This window comes from Mya arenaria, chromosome 2 (genome assembly GCF_026914265.1).
Source record: "Mya arenaria isolate MELC-2E11 chromosome 2, ASM2691426v1".
In the NCBI taxonomy this organism is placed as follows: Eukaryota; Metazoa; Mollusca; class Bivalvia; order Myida; family Myidae; genus Mya; species Mya arenaria.
Genome location: NC_069123.1, coordinates 20,862,788 through 20,880,729, shown reverse-complemented (window position 1 = coordinate 20,880,729; position 17,942 = coordinate 20,862,788). Strand labels below are relative to the sequence as shown.

The 17,942-nt window shown below is 39.0% G+C and overlaps 1 protein-coding gene across 1 annotated transcript in view; it reads right to left on the bottom strand.

Annotated features, from left to right (window-relative positions):
- Positions 1-4,235: 4,235 nt before the first annotated feature.
- The window catches only part of LOC128204526 (follistatin-related protein 5-like), a 99,307-nt gene continuing 85,600 nt past the window's right edge, over positions 4,236-17,942 (bottom strand). Inside the window, exons 13-16 of the mRNA XM_052905942.1 lie at positions 8,865-9,045; positions 8,447-8,647; positions 7,970-8,134; positions 4,236-7,491 (exon numbers count right to left, since the gene is read on the bottom strand). Coding sequence (XP_052761902.1) covers positions 7,286-7,491; positions 7,970-8,134; positions 8,447-8,647; positions 8,865-9,045 — 753 coding nt within the window. The 3' untranslated portion in view covers positions 4,236-7,285. The remainder of the gene's footprint in view (positions 7,492-7,969; positions 8,135-8,446; positions 8,648-8,864; positions 9,046-17,942) is intronic.

Below are 17,942 nucleotides of genomic sequence, written 5' to 3'. Positions count from 1 at the left end.
CCCTCGGGGCAGTGCCAGTTTTGACCCAAGGGGCATAATTTGAACAACCATGGTAGCAGACCACTAAATAATGCCTTATTCAAAATAGCAAGTGTCTGCCTAGCTGGTTCAGACAAAAAGATTTTTAAACATTCCCAATTTAAGTATAGCAAACCTGTGAACCCCGGGGGGATGGCCAGAAATGACCCCAGGGGCATAATTTGAACAAACATTCACAAGCAATTGTGCTTAGATGAATGCGCGAACACACAAAAAGGATTTCAAACATTTCCCAATTTAAGTTTACCAAACCTGTGAACCCTGGGGCGTGGCCAGTAATGACCCCGGGGGCATAATTTGAACAAACATTCACAACCAATTTTGTTAAGATGAATGCGCTAACTACAGAAACTTTGGCCAGTAGAGCTAAACAAGAACAAGGCAGAGTAATTCACAAAATCAACTGCAGAACCAAAAAGCAAGTTGTCTCCCTTTAATCCTAGACTTTACTTTATATGTATACTTGGCTAAAAATAATAAGATAATAGATGATTTATGATTATTTCAAAGGCAGTAGGTCTTATTTGCCACATGGGCATAGTGTGGAAAAAGTTTACTTTTCAAACCTTTGTAAATGTAAAATGTATGTTCAAGGGAACATCAACATGGACAAATAAGTCTTGCCTTATAACAAATATGCCTGGCATGAGTACCCTTCATGATGATCATGTGTACCAAGTTTCATAACTCTTGAAACACTTGTCAGTAACTAATACTAGTGTGGTTTCTCAATAGGTCAAGGAAATTGCACCTTGCATTTAAACCCCTGTCACACTAGGGCTGTATTCCAACGGCGTCTAAAAACAATCCAGAATGCCGATCTGCGCGCAGAGGAAGCATCACAGTGGCATCACCAGTGAACGTGTTTGGATCACATAAAATGCCGAGGGACAGCGTGCACTTTGAGCATGCCCAAAAAAAACACCGTTGCTCGGTGTTTTGATAATAGTACTGTGCGACTGCCATGAGGTCCCCGTACCAGTGCAGGTCTCCCACGATGCAACAGGATTGTCAAGGGGGCGCACAGAGGTGGCAGCGCGAACTCAATGGTTATCGGTGGCTCTTGCACAGCAGTCATACAGGCTGAGCTTTTTTTGAGATGACACTGCGTCTTCACTGGACTCAAATGGCACGTCTACGATGCTTACAACGAGTTTTGTTTTATAACTGTGCTCTGACAACAATTGTACGGAGCTGCCATGGCAATCACAATTTAAACAATTAGAATGGCTTCAATTTGAATACCGTTGCAAATATCAAACGGCTGTTATGGTATATAAATCTATTAACAATCTTACACCGAGTTATTTAAGAGACATTATAAAGTTATCTAACAATACAAGACATGGATTAAGATCTTCTATGCGACAAGACATTGCCCACATTCGACATAAACTCAATACAAGAAACACTCATGCATGCTACAGTGGGAAAGTTGGGAACTCTTTACCAGAACGAATACGTAAATCGAACACGGAAAAGACATTTAAAGCCTGCTGCAAGAAGTTCTTTTTACATCATCAATTGCAAAAACCGTTGTAAGAATTGTACACATAATTCCATGTATCTCGAGTAAGGTGTTAAATACATGTGTGACTGTCTTACTTACTCAGTTAATTAATTTTAATGATATGTTTTGTTAACCTTTAGGTACAAATTGATGTATTGTTCGGCATTGATGTTGTTATTAATGTATTATATTCATGTTTCTTTATGTTTTCGTATAACATTTTAATACGTACCCTTTTGAAATAACAAATTTATGCTTGCGTTTTCATTCTAAACATTTATGTGTGAGTGCGTGTGTATGTTCTTTCAGAAGGCCACATTGTAAATAAGTCGTGTGTTATGTTTGTTTATAATATGATGCCTATGTCTTAATGTGTTACCTTCTTTAAATAAAATTATTATTATTATTATTATTACTAATGTGGAACAGCAAGCCGGTCTACTGCTTGCCTTTATCCAGCAGATCCAGGATGAAGCAAACGCTGTGGATCTTATTTTGTGGCGACAACAGAGGGGGCGTAGAAGGCTTTGGTTAGATCATGGCTGGACAAAGGCAGATGGTTGCAGCATGGATACTATCATCAGCTCAAGCCTGAGCTGTAATATGAGGACCCTGCCAGTTATTTCAACTACTGCTATTTCATTTTTATAGGTAATGCAAAACAAAACACCATCAATGCCGTGAAAGCGCAGTGACAACTCCATGAACACAGTAGAAGCGGCATGACAGCGCAGAAAATCGCTAACTAGAATTCTGTAGGAATGCGGTAGATCGCATGGAGCTCTGTAGAAATGTAGAGTTGCTGTGAGAACACCTTGACATTGCCATCTTCATGAAAACTAAGTACTAAATTTCATAGTTACATTTCTAAAACTGTTGGGAGAAGTTCACTCCACGAAGTCCAATATAATTACATGTAATAGTGTAAACTAGACGCCAAATAGTGACAAGTTGAACCCGTTGAAAGAGCCTTTAGCTCAGACAAAATGCACTTTCATACACATGCAATACCAAAAAACATTGAGTTGAACAATAAAAAGATTATTATTAATGCATGGTAAAGATACAACCCATACAAGGTTCAGTCTGGACGGACAGACAGACACATTAGTGCGCATACGTGTTACCTGCTACTTTCCATCTCATCATGGTGAGCCTCCATGGCAAGATTTATAGAAATCCTATAATGCATGGTCAAGATACAGCCTGGACATGAATCATTTTAACTTTTGAACTGTTGAAAGTGTGGCTGACTTTTGAGGAACAGGCATGGGTCTTGTGTGCAACATGACACCTTTTTTACTTTCATTTTTTACTTTTTTTGAAAATCCTATCATGCATGGTCATACAGCCTCGACAAGGTTTTGTCCTGACGGATGCTCTGATGCATGCAACTGTGATTGTGACAACTTTGTCACACTCACAGCACGATCATGTTCAAGGACATGTAACTGAAAGATAAGCAGGAGTTTGGCTACGAGCTGTGGGAGAAGTATGCTCCACAGCATCCAATATAGCTATGTTCAAGGGCATTTAATGCACTCAAGACAAGTATTGGCTGCTAAAAATACGTCCGACACTCAACTCATCATTGTCATAATGTGTACAAAGTATTTTCATGACAGGCAGCTTGACTGACCTAGCAAACAAATGTATGATGACTCCAATAAACCCACCTTCAAACCTTGCGGGGAATTAATAATGGCCGCTAGCAGTAAGTGACTCTTTTAAGTATTTGACCTTGAACAAAATGTCTGGAAAATACTTTATTCAGATGTAAGGCACGTAATTACTGAGCTTTTGCAGTTAAGGATTTATTGATTGAACACATGATTATATAATAACATTTGTCCCCAACTGACCTTGAACCAAGTCAGCTAATGCCTTGGGGATGACTGGCCAGTCCTTATAATGTCATACGACCCTCAGTTTTGTGATTTATTTCATTGTTTGATATCCTTTCATTAGTTGGGGAGTTATAGAGTGGACATGAGAAATGGCTTCGTAGAGGTCTTTACAACTTGAAATTATGTAGCTAGGATTTATGCCAGATTATTTCAACTAGAACTGTCACAGGAATGGTATACTTATTCTTCAAAAAGGGTCATGCCTCTGTCAAAAATTGGTGGATTGTACCCCCAATTTCAAACTTTCAACAAGTTTGACAAATTTTATGTTGAAAAGGGACCATAACAGATGGAACAGATTGTCATATTAGTGGCCACTTAATGTACACCCAAAACATTCGGGGAGCATAAAATACTTATTGCAAAACTATGTCTCATGTACTTCGTATGTTTGCTCTTATGAAGTGAGTATTCAATCATACTTAGACAGCTGTTCTCACCCTTGCTTCTTAAGGATCTCTCTTCTAGATTGTATACTCCACAACATTTTGTCAGATTTAAAATATGCCACTTGTTATGAAACTTGGAAGCCTTGCCTTTGAGTCAAGGTCTTAAAGAGAGCACCACAAGTAGCTGCCAAAGAAAGTGTGTAAAACTCTGTTAGTATTTATACCTGAGCCCTTGCTTCATATGCGAGTATTGTTTCTGGTGACATGCGTACCAAGTTTCACATAAATATTTTTACAGTTATTAAGTTATGGCCAAGGAGGTAGGCAACACTTACACCAAGGCTAAAACAACACCTCAATTTTTGTGTCATCAAAAACAGACTAGCAATATTTTATGTTAGGCCATTTATTAAAAAGCAATGACCAGAAAAAGTAACAAACAAGCATTACAATAACAGAACAACACCGAGTGTGGAACATGAGACATGATTGATAACAGAATGTTTACCAGTCTTACAGTAACCTCTACAGTCATGATGACACCATTGTCAATATCAATAACATGTCCCAGATAGTTGGCCAACATGTCCCAGATAGTTCATCAACATGTCACGAGATAGCTCATCAACATGTCACGAGATAGCTCATCAACATGTCAAGAGATAGCTCTTCAACATGTCACGAGATAGCTCATCAACATGTCACGAGATAGCTCATCAACATATCACGAGATAGCTAATCAACATGTCACGAGATAGCTCATCAACATGTCCGAGATAGTTCATCAACATATCACGAGATAACTCATCAACATGTCACGAGATAGCTCATCAACATGTCACGAGATAGCTCATCAACATGTCACGAGATAGCTCATCAACATGTCACGAGATAGCTCATCAACATGTCTGAGATAGTTTGCCTATATTTTCAAGATAGTTTGCAAACATTTCTGAGATAGTTCTTATAATCAGAGATTAAAATATATATTTTTCTTAACACTAAGAATTCTCCAAGAGTTTTTTTTTAACTATATTATTACAACAAATGACTAGTTTAAAAGCAGGACTTTACCGGTACTTGAATACATGATTATGCATAACATGAAAAAGACCGTGTATTAAAATGGAACATGTAATCACCTTCATCTTGCACTATACAACAGGCATGTCAGAACACAGAAATGTTCTTGCATGTATTGGAATAAGAGCAATATTAACTTCCACAATTGCACATTTCATGTTGGAACGAAAAACTACTACATGTGTTGGTTGCATATTAAACTGTTGTATCTATTTGAATTCATGACAAATGTTAATACAGTCTTGCAAACAACCTTGAACATGTTAAAAAAGTCATGGCATAACAAAGTTAAGTATGCTAGCTTTTAATTCATATCATTATGACATTCATGGTGATTACAGTGAAAAAAAATGAATGGATACAATGAAGCAAAATACTTTACAGTTTGTAACAAGAGGCCCAAAAGGGCCTATGCTCTACTGGCATGGCTTTTGTGGTCATATCAATCCAGAGCATGTATGTATGGGTAAAAGGCAACAGACATATAGTTTATGTTTTGTGTTTGGGTTACCTAAAAACGTAGCACGTTCAACATCTGAGCCCAGAAAGTATTGTAAGCAGATTAGTTGCATGAACTATTTTAATATGTGCCAAGTAAAAGTCAACTGACAAAAAAAAAATGCTTTCAAAACTGTACTCATAGTAAAAAATTCTGTAGTTTTAAAAGTTAAAAAAAGTTGGTCAAAGTCAATGGCATCCTAGGACAACATTGATAAATTTGAACAAACATTCACAATCAATTGTGCTGAGATGGATGCACGAACACACAAAAAGATTTTCAAACCTTTCCAGATTTATGTTTACCAAACCTGTGAACCCTGGGTGTGGCCAGTAATGACACCAGGTGCATAACTTAAACATTCACAACCAATTTTGTTAAGATGAATGCGCAAACTACAGAACTTAAAGCTAAAAAATGGCCTTTGGGCTTTCAACAAGAACAAGGCAGAGTAATTCACAAAATCAGCTGCAGAAGCAAAAAGCAAATTGTCTCTCAAAATCCTAGACTTGCAAATTGTCTCCCTTAACTCTAGACTTGAATTTACATGTACATGTAAACTTGGCTAAAAATAGAATTCGCTCATGCAGACCTGGCTAAAAATAGAAAGCATTTCTTTGAAACTTTCATGGCCCATAATCTAGGCATTCATGGGCGGATCTGGCTGGTTTTCGAAAGGAACCGAGCTCTAATCTATATCTAGATACTGTACAAGTTTCATCGAGATACAATCAAAACTGAAGACTGTATCGTGTTCACAACCAATTTTTTACACAATAGCATTTTTTTATACTATCAAGGGCCATAATCTAAGCATGCATGGGCGGATCTGGCTGGTTTTCGAAAGGAACCCAGCTCTAATGGATATCTAGATACTGTACAAGTTTTATCAAAATACAATCAAAAGTGAAGACTGTATCGTGTTCACAAGCAATTGTTTACAGACGCACGACCGCACGGATGCACATACTACGTACACATTACCATCGCATAAGCTCTTCTGGCCTTTGGCCAGTAGAGCTAAAAATGTAAAATCTTTAGAATAAGTAAATGATAAAAATAGGAATGTATGAAGAACATTAATAAATTATATGTACATGAAAGTATATATAAAGCTTTACAAAAATGTCAACAAAATCTTGGTAAAAATAACAAATCAAAGTAAGCTAATAACATGTATACATGATCTTTAACAAAAACATAATGCACTAAGTCATTATAAACTTTTTCTTTTTTTTTCATAAAGAACACATTATTTAATACATAAAAACATTCACAAAGGACATTTATAAATTCAGATTACACATTACCATTCGGCGACTAGAAAAAGTTTTGCATTTCAAAATAAAAGTTACTAAAAATGTAAATAAACAACCCATTCAAACCGTATGAAAAAATGTAAAAATGTGACTTATAATCACTTGATCCATAAAATATTGCACATTATATTATTACAACACTGAACAAGCAATCCTACACCCCAGCTATGTATATAACACTATTGTTTTATTTTGTGAAAATGTCTTAATTAAAAGATAGATTACTTACATTTTAAATGAAAAAAGTAGACATAAATGAAAATCAATAAATATGTTTTTTAAAATTGATTAACCAAGATAAATTTTAAACACTTGGTATTAACCTATAAAAACAGAGATATTCCCTCCCTGTAATATTTGTTGTAAAGGCGGTCATGTTTTTTTTATTTCTAATAACTGCACATATACCAAGATAACCAAATGTGCCCTTTTAAATTTCAACGAAGTTTGTACACATACTTTTCACAGTTACTGAATGCAGGTGAAATGACGGCACAATGCATTTATACAGAGAAACTCACTCACATCAAATCACTCTATTACGTGGTAAGGTGGGTGTACACAATAACAGACGGGTTCTGTAAGTCCTTGTAATGACACTGCACGGCATGTTTCTTCCCATTGAGAACCAACATGGCTGACTCTCCAGTCGTAGACAGGAAGTCGCTAAAGACCCCCCCAGACACTAGAGGTCGGAGATTATTGAACCATGGTAAATACAGCTCGGAGTCCACCTCACCGATATCTGTGGTTAGAAAAAAATGGTAACATACGTCAATGAATTATGATAATGTCATTTAAACACTTGTATAAATTGTGTTTCACAGGATTTCTTTGTATGACAGTAGTTTTTACCTACACTGCCTTTTTATGATTCAACTGAAGCTCAGGGGCCAGTTGCTCAAGTCCTCTGTTAAATATTAACTGTCCGTTAAGCCTAACAAGCCTAACGGAGGTTTTGAGCAACCAACCCCAGGACTGCTCTCATGATATTTGCCACAAAATTACAATTTTTTTTCATGGAGTTAAAACACATAATTTATGTCAACTTCATTCCTGTAGTTAGCAAGTGAACCAATTTTCATGTGATATTTACATTTTCAATGGTTTTCAAATTATGGCTAAGGCTAAGTCTGCAAATATCCACAGCTAATCATTTCTTCTAAAAGCTGTCAAGAAAATAATAACAGTGTACAAATGTACAATTAATCAGACAGTTTTACCTGTTATGGTTTCTATCTGTCCATTGCTGAGACTGACAGAGAAGATGACTGGTTTATCAAGGGCAGTCAGGTAAATATCATAACCATGGTGATGGCTGGCTCTGTGGAATGTTGCCTTGCCGACAGGAGTACCCAGGGCAACATCAAACTGGTGGACTATCTCTCCTGTAAAATAATGCTGATGTAATTAAGTGAAGTATGTCACAATTAGTTAAGATCTTACTGACATGGAACTACATGGAAAAAAGTAGCTGTCTATAGTTGAATGATCATACTAGCTTTAAATGATACTGATTCACTTTGATTTTTGTGAAGAATGTTTGACAATAACATGAAAACTAGCATAAACATTTTGTATGACATGCCTTAAATAACCAACAAAACTAAAATACAACTAAAGCAATCTTGACTTTACAATCATGTACACAAAATTCTGTTCTGCTTAATCTGCTTCACAAAGATTTAATGTCTACAGACCATTCTCGTTGACTAGGTGGACATCGATGTTTCCCATTCTCTCCTCAACGAATACAACAAAGCTGACATCGGGACTGACATATGGGGTGGCGGGAGAGGTGATGTTGTGTATCACAGTGTCTGTGACTGTGTCGAGGGTGAGAAGACTGGTCACCTCAATGTCCACAGTCTGCCGCACACACTGTACCAGGGCATGCCCACCTGCGGGAATAGGACATACATTTAAAGAAGTTCAAGTGAAACAAATTGTTAGTCCTATTTCAAAAGTAAGTCTCAACCCTTTCGCTTTAGTTCATTTGATATTCTCACTTTAAATCATATTGCATGAAAATGTTTAAAAAGAACATTTGTTAACATTTTCAGTGAAATTAAATATTAATATACAGTCCGCTTGAGTGTCTTAACAATGCAATCCCACCTAACGGCACAAAAGCGATATTTGTTGGGACACATTCAAACTTGGAGAAGTCAACAGCCCTCTCATATTTCTTGAATTCAAGGTCAATCTTGAAGAGCCCCTGCTGACCGTTGTGGACAGTGTAACCATAGTGATACGGGTGATGTAGTTCTGTGTCTTCTGGGAGGAACACACCTTGGACCTGCAGAATATATGTTACAGATAAAAAATAATTTTACTTGAACAAACAGTATAAACAGTGTCAAGAAGTTTGTTAAACAGACATCAATCACTTATTACATAGCTGGTAGGGATGGGATGACCTTATTGAGTTGGGTCCTGGAAATGACCTACTTAAATTCAATACACTGGTTTAGCAGACCAAATTCTATAACTAAGCTGTTGGAAGACAGTTATCATCTCTCATTCAGACTACTCAACAAAACTTGTTTTGCTTTAAAATGTGCATAAATGAAATTAAAAATAAAATTTTCATAAATAATTACACAGGAAGAAGCCCATTGTCTGCAATGAAAGTACTATAGAACACTGCATACATACCACAGAACACTGCACAGGTACCAAGGAACCCTGCAAAGGTACCAACAAACACTGCACAAGTACCACAGAACACTGCACGGGGAACCACGGAATGCTGTACAGGTACCACAGAATGCTGTACAGGTACCACAGAATGCTGTACAGGTACCACAGAATGCTGTACAGGTACCACAGAACACTGCATGGGGGACCACAGAATGCTGTACAGGTACCACAGAATGCTAATGCTGTACAAGTACCACGGAATGCTAATGCTGTACAAGTACCACAGAATGCTGTACAGGTACCACAGAATGCTAATGCTGTACAAGTACCACAGAATGCTAATGCTGTACAAGTACCACAGAATGCTGTACAGGTACCACAGAATGCTTATGCTGTACAAGTACCACAGAACACTGCACAGGTACCAAGGAACCCTGCAAAGGTACCAACAAACACTGCACAAGTACCAAAGAACACTGCACGGGGAACCACGGAATGTTGTACAGGTACCACAGAATGCTAATGCTGTACAAGTACCACAGAATGCTGTTCAAGTACCACAGAATGCTAATGCTGTACAAGTACCACAGAATGCTGTACAGGTACCACAGAATGCTTATGCTGTACAAGTACCACAGAATGCTGTACAAGTACCACAGAATGTTGTACAGGTACCACAGAATGCTAATGCTGTTCAAGTGTAATGTTCATGGAATCATGTAGTCCGGAGCCCGGAAAATAATCATTTCTGTTTTAGTGAATTTTATAGAGTATTTGATTTTCGCTTTATCGCTATGAGGTCTTTATGATGATTTCATGTATTTAATACTTACGTTATGGTTTTAGTATTAAATGTCTAAATTTAGCTAGTAAATGATTAATTAATACGAACTAAGTTGTATTCTTAATAGTTTTCTACTTTTTCGTAAGTTTGACAAACTTGACACCCCTACTCTGTAACGTTAGTTATTTATAATGGTTTCGCCCATCGTGTTTGTTAAAATGGACCATTCCATTCTGGTCACGTGATGTTAGGGTATATAAGAAGCGAAAGGCATAGAAATAGTTAGTTCGTGTCTCGACGCCGATGTGAGAACATCAAGTTAATAATATATAGTGAAGCTTTAAAGTATCTTTTTTGTACTGTTTAGGGCGGGTTCTGAACTATTGGAGGCTAGGAGAATTAAAGTGAAGCATTGCGCTACAGCTTCTAGTTTCCAGGTTCGGACATCCGTGGGGTTTCTTTTTGGCCTCTTAGTAAGCCTGGATCATTGCGATACAGACGGAACAGGGTCAATGGTTTGATTCCCCGTAAAAGCTATACATTTAGGACTGTGGGTTTCGCTGATATATTGTGATTGGTTTATAAGCGTTTTGTATGCTGGTCTTGTTTGAAGTTATAGCATAGGTGTTGTAGTGTTTCTGTTTGTGCGTTTTTTTTTGGTTTTGGCATAATTAAACATTGATTTTTGAACCATTATAATTATTTCTCCAATCATTGGTTTTGTAAGCAATCATTGTTAATCACTTGTATATATTACTGATTTCATACTTAAATTTTGGGACAATGCAGTCCGAGAATAGGTTTATAGTTTAATTTAAGGTAGCGTGTCCGAGCTAGCTAGGGAAGACACGTTACACAAGTACCACAGAATGCTAATGCTGTACAAGTACCACAGAATGTTGTACAGGTACCACAGAATGCTAATGCTGTTCAAGTACCACAGAATGCTAATGCTGTACAAGTACCACAGAATGCTAATGCTGTACAAGTCCCACAGAATGCTGTACAGGTACCACAGAATGCTTATGCTGTACAAGTACCACAGAACACTGCACAGGTACCAAGGAACCCTGCAAAGGTACCAACAAACACTGCACAAGTACCAAAGAACACTGCACGGGGAACCACAGAATGTTGTACAGGTACCACAGAATGCTAATGCTGTACATGTACCACAGAGTGCTGTACAGGTACCACAGAGTGCTGTAAAGGTACCACTGAGTGCTGTACAGGTACCACAGAATGCTGTACAAGTACCACAGAATGCTAATACTGTACAAGTACCACAGAGTGCTGTAAAGGTACCACTGAGTGCTGTAAAGGTACCACTGAGTGCTGTGCAGGTACCACAGAATGCTGTACAAGTACCACAGAATGCTAATGCTGTACAAGTACCACAGAATGCTGTACAGGTACCATAGAATGTTAATGCTGTACAAGTACCACAGAGTACTGTACAAGTACCACAGAAAGCTGTACAGGTACCACAGAATGCTGTAAAGGTACCACAGAATGCTTATGCTGCACAAGTACTACAGAATGCTAATGCTGTACAAGTTCCACAGAATGCTAATGCTGTACAAGTACCACAGAAAGCTGTACAGGTACCACAGAAAGCTGTACAGGTACCACAGAATGCTGTTCAAGTACCACAGAATGTTGTACAGGTACCACAGAATGTTGTACAGGTACCACAGAATGCTAATGCTGTACAAGTACCACAGAATGCTGTTCAAGTACCACAGAATGTTGTACAAGTACCACAGAATGTTGTACAGGTACCACAGAATGCTAATGCTGTACAAGTACCACAGAATGCTGTTCAAGTACCACAGAATGTTGTTCAAGTACCACAGAATGTTGTACAGGTACCACAGAATGCTAATGCTGTACAAGTACCACAGAATGCTGTTCAAGTACCAAAGAACACTGCACAGGGAACCACAAAATGTTGTACAGGTACCACATAATGCTAATGCTGTACAAGTACCACAGAATGCTGTTCAAGTACCACAGAATGCTGTTCAAGTACCACAGAATGTTGTACAGGTACCACAGAATGCTAATGGTGTACAAGTACCACAGAATGCTGTTCAAGTACCAAAGAACACTGCACAGAGAACCACAGAATGTTGTACAGGTACCACAGAATGCTAATGCTGTACAGGTACCAAAGAATGCTGTTCAAGTACCACAGAATGCTAATGCTGTACATGTACCACAGAGTGCTGTAAAGGTACCACTGAGTGCTGTACAGGTACCACAGAATGCTGTACAAGTACCACAGAATGCTAATGCTGTACAAGTACCACAGAGTGCTGTAAAGGTACCACGGAGTGCTGTACAGGTACCACAGAATGCTGTACAAGTACCACAGAATGCTAATGCTGTACAAGTACCACAGAGTGCTGTAAAGGTACCATAGAATGTTAATGCTGTACAAGTACCACAGAATGCTGTACAAGTACCACAGAATGCTAATGCTGTACAAGTACCACAAAATGCTGTACAGGTACCATAGAATGTTAATGCTGTACAAGTACCACAGAGTACTGTACAAGTACCACAGAAAGCTGTACAGGTACCACAGAATGCTGTAAAGGTACCACAGAATGCTGTAAAGGTACCACAGAAAGCTGTACAGGTACCACAGAATGCTGTACAGGTACCACAGAATGCTAATGCTGTACAAGTACCACAGAGTGCTGTACAAGAACCACAGAAAGCTGTACAGGTACCACAGAATGCTAATGTTGTACAAGTACCACAGAATGCTGTACAAGTACCACAGAAGGCTGCAAAAGCACCACAGAATGCTGTACAAGTACCACAGAATGCTGTACAAGTAGAACAGAATGCTGTACAGGTACCACAGAATGCTGTTCAGGTACCACAGAATGCTAATGCTGTACAGGTACCACAGAATGCTAATGCTGTACAAGTACCACATACCACAGAATGCTAATGCTGTACAAGTACCACATAATGCTGTACAAGTACCACAGAATGCTGCAAAAGCACCACCAAATGCTACACAAGCACAACAGAATGTTGTACAGGTACCACAGAATGCTGAACAAGTACCACAGAATGCTGTACAAGTACCACAAAATGCTGTACCACAGAATGCTGTACAAGTACCACAGAATGCTGCACAAGTACCACAGAATGCTGTACAAGTACCACAGAATGCTGTACCACAGAATGCTGTACAAGCACCACATAATGCTGTACAAGTACCATACAATGCTTAACAAGTACCACAGAATGCTGCAAAATTACCACATATTGCTGTACAAGCACAATAGAATGATGTACAAGTACCATACAATGCTGTACAGGTACCACAGAACACTGTACAAGTACCACAGAATGCTGTACATGTTCTACCGAATGCTGTACAAGTACCACAGAATGCTGTTCAAGTACCACAGAATGCTGTATAAGCACCATAGAATGCTGTACAAGTACCACAGAATGTTGTACAAGTACCACAGAACACTGTACAAGTACCACAGAATTCTGTACATGTACTACAGAATGCTGTAAAAGTAATACCGAATGCTGCACAAGTAACACAGAATGCTGTACAGGTACCACAGAATGCTGTACAAGTACCACAGAATGCTGTACAAGTACCACAAAATGCCGTACATGTACCACAGAATGCCGTACAAGTACCACAGAACACTGTACAAGTACCACAGAATTCTGTACATGTACTACAGAATGCTGTACAAGTACCACAAAATGCTGTACAAGTAATACAGAATGCTGCACAAGTACCACAAAATGCTGTACAGGTACCACAGAATGCTAATGCTGTACAAGTACCACGGAATGCTAATGCTGTACAAGTACCACAGAATGCTGTACAGGTACCACAGAATGCTAATGCTGTACAAGTACCACAGAATGCTAATGCTGTACAAGTACCACAGAATGCTGTACAGGTACCACAGAATGCTTATGCTGTACAAGTACCACAGAACACTGCACAGGTACCAAGGAACCCTGCAAAGGTACCAACAAACACTGCACAAGTACCAAAGAACACTGCACGGGGAACCACGGAATGTTGTACAGGTACCACAGAATGCTAATGCTGTACAAGTACCACAGAATGCTGTTCAAGTACCACAGAATGCTAATGCTGTACAAGTACCACAGAATGCTGTACAGGTACCACAGAATGCTTATGCTGTACAAGTACCACAGAATGCTGTACAAGTACCACAGAATGTTGTACAGGTACCACAGAATGCTAATGCTGTTCAAGTGTAATGTTCATGGAATCATGTAGTCCGGAGCCCGGAAAATAATCATTTCTGTTTTAGTGAATTTTATAGAGTATTTGATTTTCGCTTTATCGCTATGAGGTCTTTATGATGATTTCATGTATTTAATACTTACGTTATGGTTTTAGTATTAAATGTCTAAATTTAGCTAGTAAATGATTAATTAATACGAACTAAGTTGTATTCTTAATAGTTTTCTACTTTTTCGTAAGTTTGACAAACTTGACACCCCTACTCTGTAACGTTAGTTATTTATAATGGTTTCGCCCATCGTGTTTGTTAAAATGGACCATTCCATTCTGGTCACGTGATGTTAGGGTATATAAGAAGCGAAAGGCATAGAAATAGTTAGTTCGTGTCTCGACGCCGATGTGAGAACATCAAGTTAATAATATATAGTGAAGCTTTAAAGTATCTTTTTTGTACTGTTTAGGGCGGGTTCTGAACTATTGGAGGCTAGGAGAATTAAAGTGAAGCATTGCGCTACAGCTTCTAGTTTCCAGGTTCGGACATCCGTGGGGTTTCTTTTTGGCCTCTTAGTAAGCCTGGATCATTGCGATACAGACGGAACAGGGTCAATGGTTTGATTCCCCGTAAAAGCTATACATTTAGGACTGTGGGTTTCGCTGATATATTGTGATTGGTTTATAAGCGTTTTGTATGCTGGTCTTGTTTGAAGTTATAGCATAGGTGTTGTAGTGTTTCTGTTTGTGCGTTTTTTTTGGTTTTGGCATAATTAAACATTGATTTTTGAACCATTATAATTATTTCTCCAATCATTGGTTTTGTAAGCAATCATTGTTAATCACTTGTATATATTACTGATTTCATACTTAAATTTTGGGACAATGCAGTCCGAGAATAGGTTTATAGTTTAATTTAAGGTAGCGTGTCCGAGCTAGCTAGGGAAGACACGTTACACAAGTACCACAGAATGCTAATGCTGTACAAGTACCACAGAATGTTGTACAGGTACCACAGAATGCTAATGCTGTTCAAGTACCACAGAATGCTAATGCTGTACAAGTACCACAGAATGCTAATGCTGTACAAGTCCCACAGAATGCTGTACAGGTACCACAGAATGCTTATGCTGTACAAGTACCACAGAACACTGCACAGGTACCAAGGAACCCTGCAAAGGTACCAACAAACACTGCACAAGTACCAAAGAACACTGCACGGGGAACCACAGAATGTTGTACAGGTACCACAGAATGCTAATGCTGTACATGTACCACAGAGTGCTGTACAGGTACCACAGAGTGCTGTAAAGGTACCACTGAGTGCTGTACAGGTACCACAGAATGCTGTACAAGTACCACAGAATGCTAATACTGTACAAGTACCACAGAGTGCTGTAAAGGTACCACTGAGTGCTGTAAAGGTACCACTGAGTGCTGTGCAGGTACCACAGAATGCTGTACAAGTACCACAGAATGCTAATGCTGTACAAGTACCACAGAATGCTGTACAGGTACCATAGAATGTTAATGCTGTACAAGTACCACAGAGTACTGTACAAGTACCACAGAAAGCTGTACAGGTACCACAGAATGCTGTAAAGGTACCACAGAATGCTTATGCTGCACAAGTACTACAGAATGCTAATGCTGTACAAGTTCCACAGAATGCTAATGCTGTACAAGTACCACAGAAAGCTGTACAGGTACCACAGAAAGCTGTACAGGTACCACAGAATGCTGTTCAAGTACCACAGAATGTTGTACAGGTACCACAGAATGTTGTACAGGTACCACAGAATGCTAATGCTGTACAAGTACCACAGAATGCTGTTCAAGTACCACAGAATGTTGTACAAGTACCACAGAATGTTGTACAGGTACCACAGAATGCTAATGCTGTACAAGTACCACAGAATGCTGTTCAAGTACCACAGAATGTTGTTCAAGTACCACAGAATGTTGTACAGGTACCACAGAATGCTAATGCTGTACAAGTACCACAGAATGCTGTTCAAGTACCAAAGAACACTGCACAGGGAACCACAAAATGTTGTACAGGTACCACATAATGCTAATGCTGTACAAGTACCACAGAATGCTGTTCAAGTACCACAGAATGCTGTTCAAGTACCACAGAATGTTGTACAGGTACCACAGAATGCTAATGGTGTACAAGTACCACAGAATGCTGTTCAAGTACCAAAGAACACTGCACAGAGAACCACAGAATGTTGTACAGGTACCACAGAATGCTAATGCTGTACAGGTACCAAAGAATGCTGTTCAAGTACCACAGAATGCTAATGCTGTACATGTACCACAGAGTGCTGTAAAGGTACCACTGAGTGCTGTACAGGTACCACAGAATGCTGTACAAGTACCACAGAATGCTAATGCTGTACAAGTACCACAGAGTGCTGTAAAGGTACCACGGAGTGCTGTACAGGTACCACAGAATGCTGTACAAGTACCACAGAATGCTAATGCTGTACAAGTACCACAGAGTGCTGTAAAGGTACCATAGAATGTTAATGCTGTACAAGTACCACAGAATGCTGTACAAGTACCACAGAATGCTAATGCTGTACAAGTACCACAAAATGCTGTACAGGTACCATAGAATGTTAATGCTGTACAAGTACCACAGAGTACTGTACAAGTACCACAGAAAGCTGTACAGGTACCACAGAATGCTGTAAAGGTACCACAGAATGCTGTAAAGGTACCACAGAAAGCTGTACAGGTACCACAGAATGCTGTACAGGTACCACAGAATGCTAATGCTGTACAAGTACCACAGAGTGCTGTACAAGAACCACAGAAAGCTGTACAGGTACCACAGAATGCTAATGTTGTACAAGTACCACAGAATGCTGTACAAGTACCACAGAAGGCTGCAAAAGCACCACAGAATGCTGTACAAGTACCACAGAATGCTGTACAAGTAGAACAGAATGCTGTACAGGTACCACAGAATGCTGTTCAGGTACCACAGAATGCTAATGCTGTACAGGTACCACAGAATGCTAATGCTGTACAAGTACCACATACCACAGAATGCTAATGCTGTACAAGTACCACATAATGCTGTACAAGTACCACAGAATGCTGCAAAAGCACCACCAAATGCTACACAAGCACAACAGAATGTTGTACAGGTACCACAGAATGCTGAACAAGTACCACAGAATGCTGTACAAGTACCACAAAATGCTGTACCACAGAATGCTGTACAAGTACCACAGAATGCTGCACAAGTACCACAGAATGCTGTACAAGTACCACAGAATGCTGTACCACAGAATGCTGTACAAGCACCACATAATGCTGTACAAGTACCATACAATGCTTAACAAGTACCACAGAATGCTGCAAAATTACCACATATTGCTGTACAAGCACAATAGAATGATGTACAAGTACCATACAATGCTGTACAGGTACCACAGAACACTGTACAAGTACCACAGAATGCTGTACATGTTCTACCGAATGCTGTACAAGT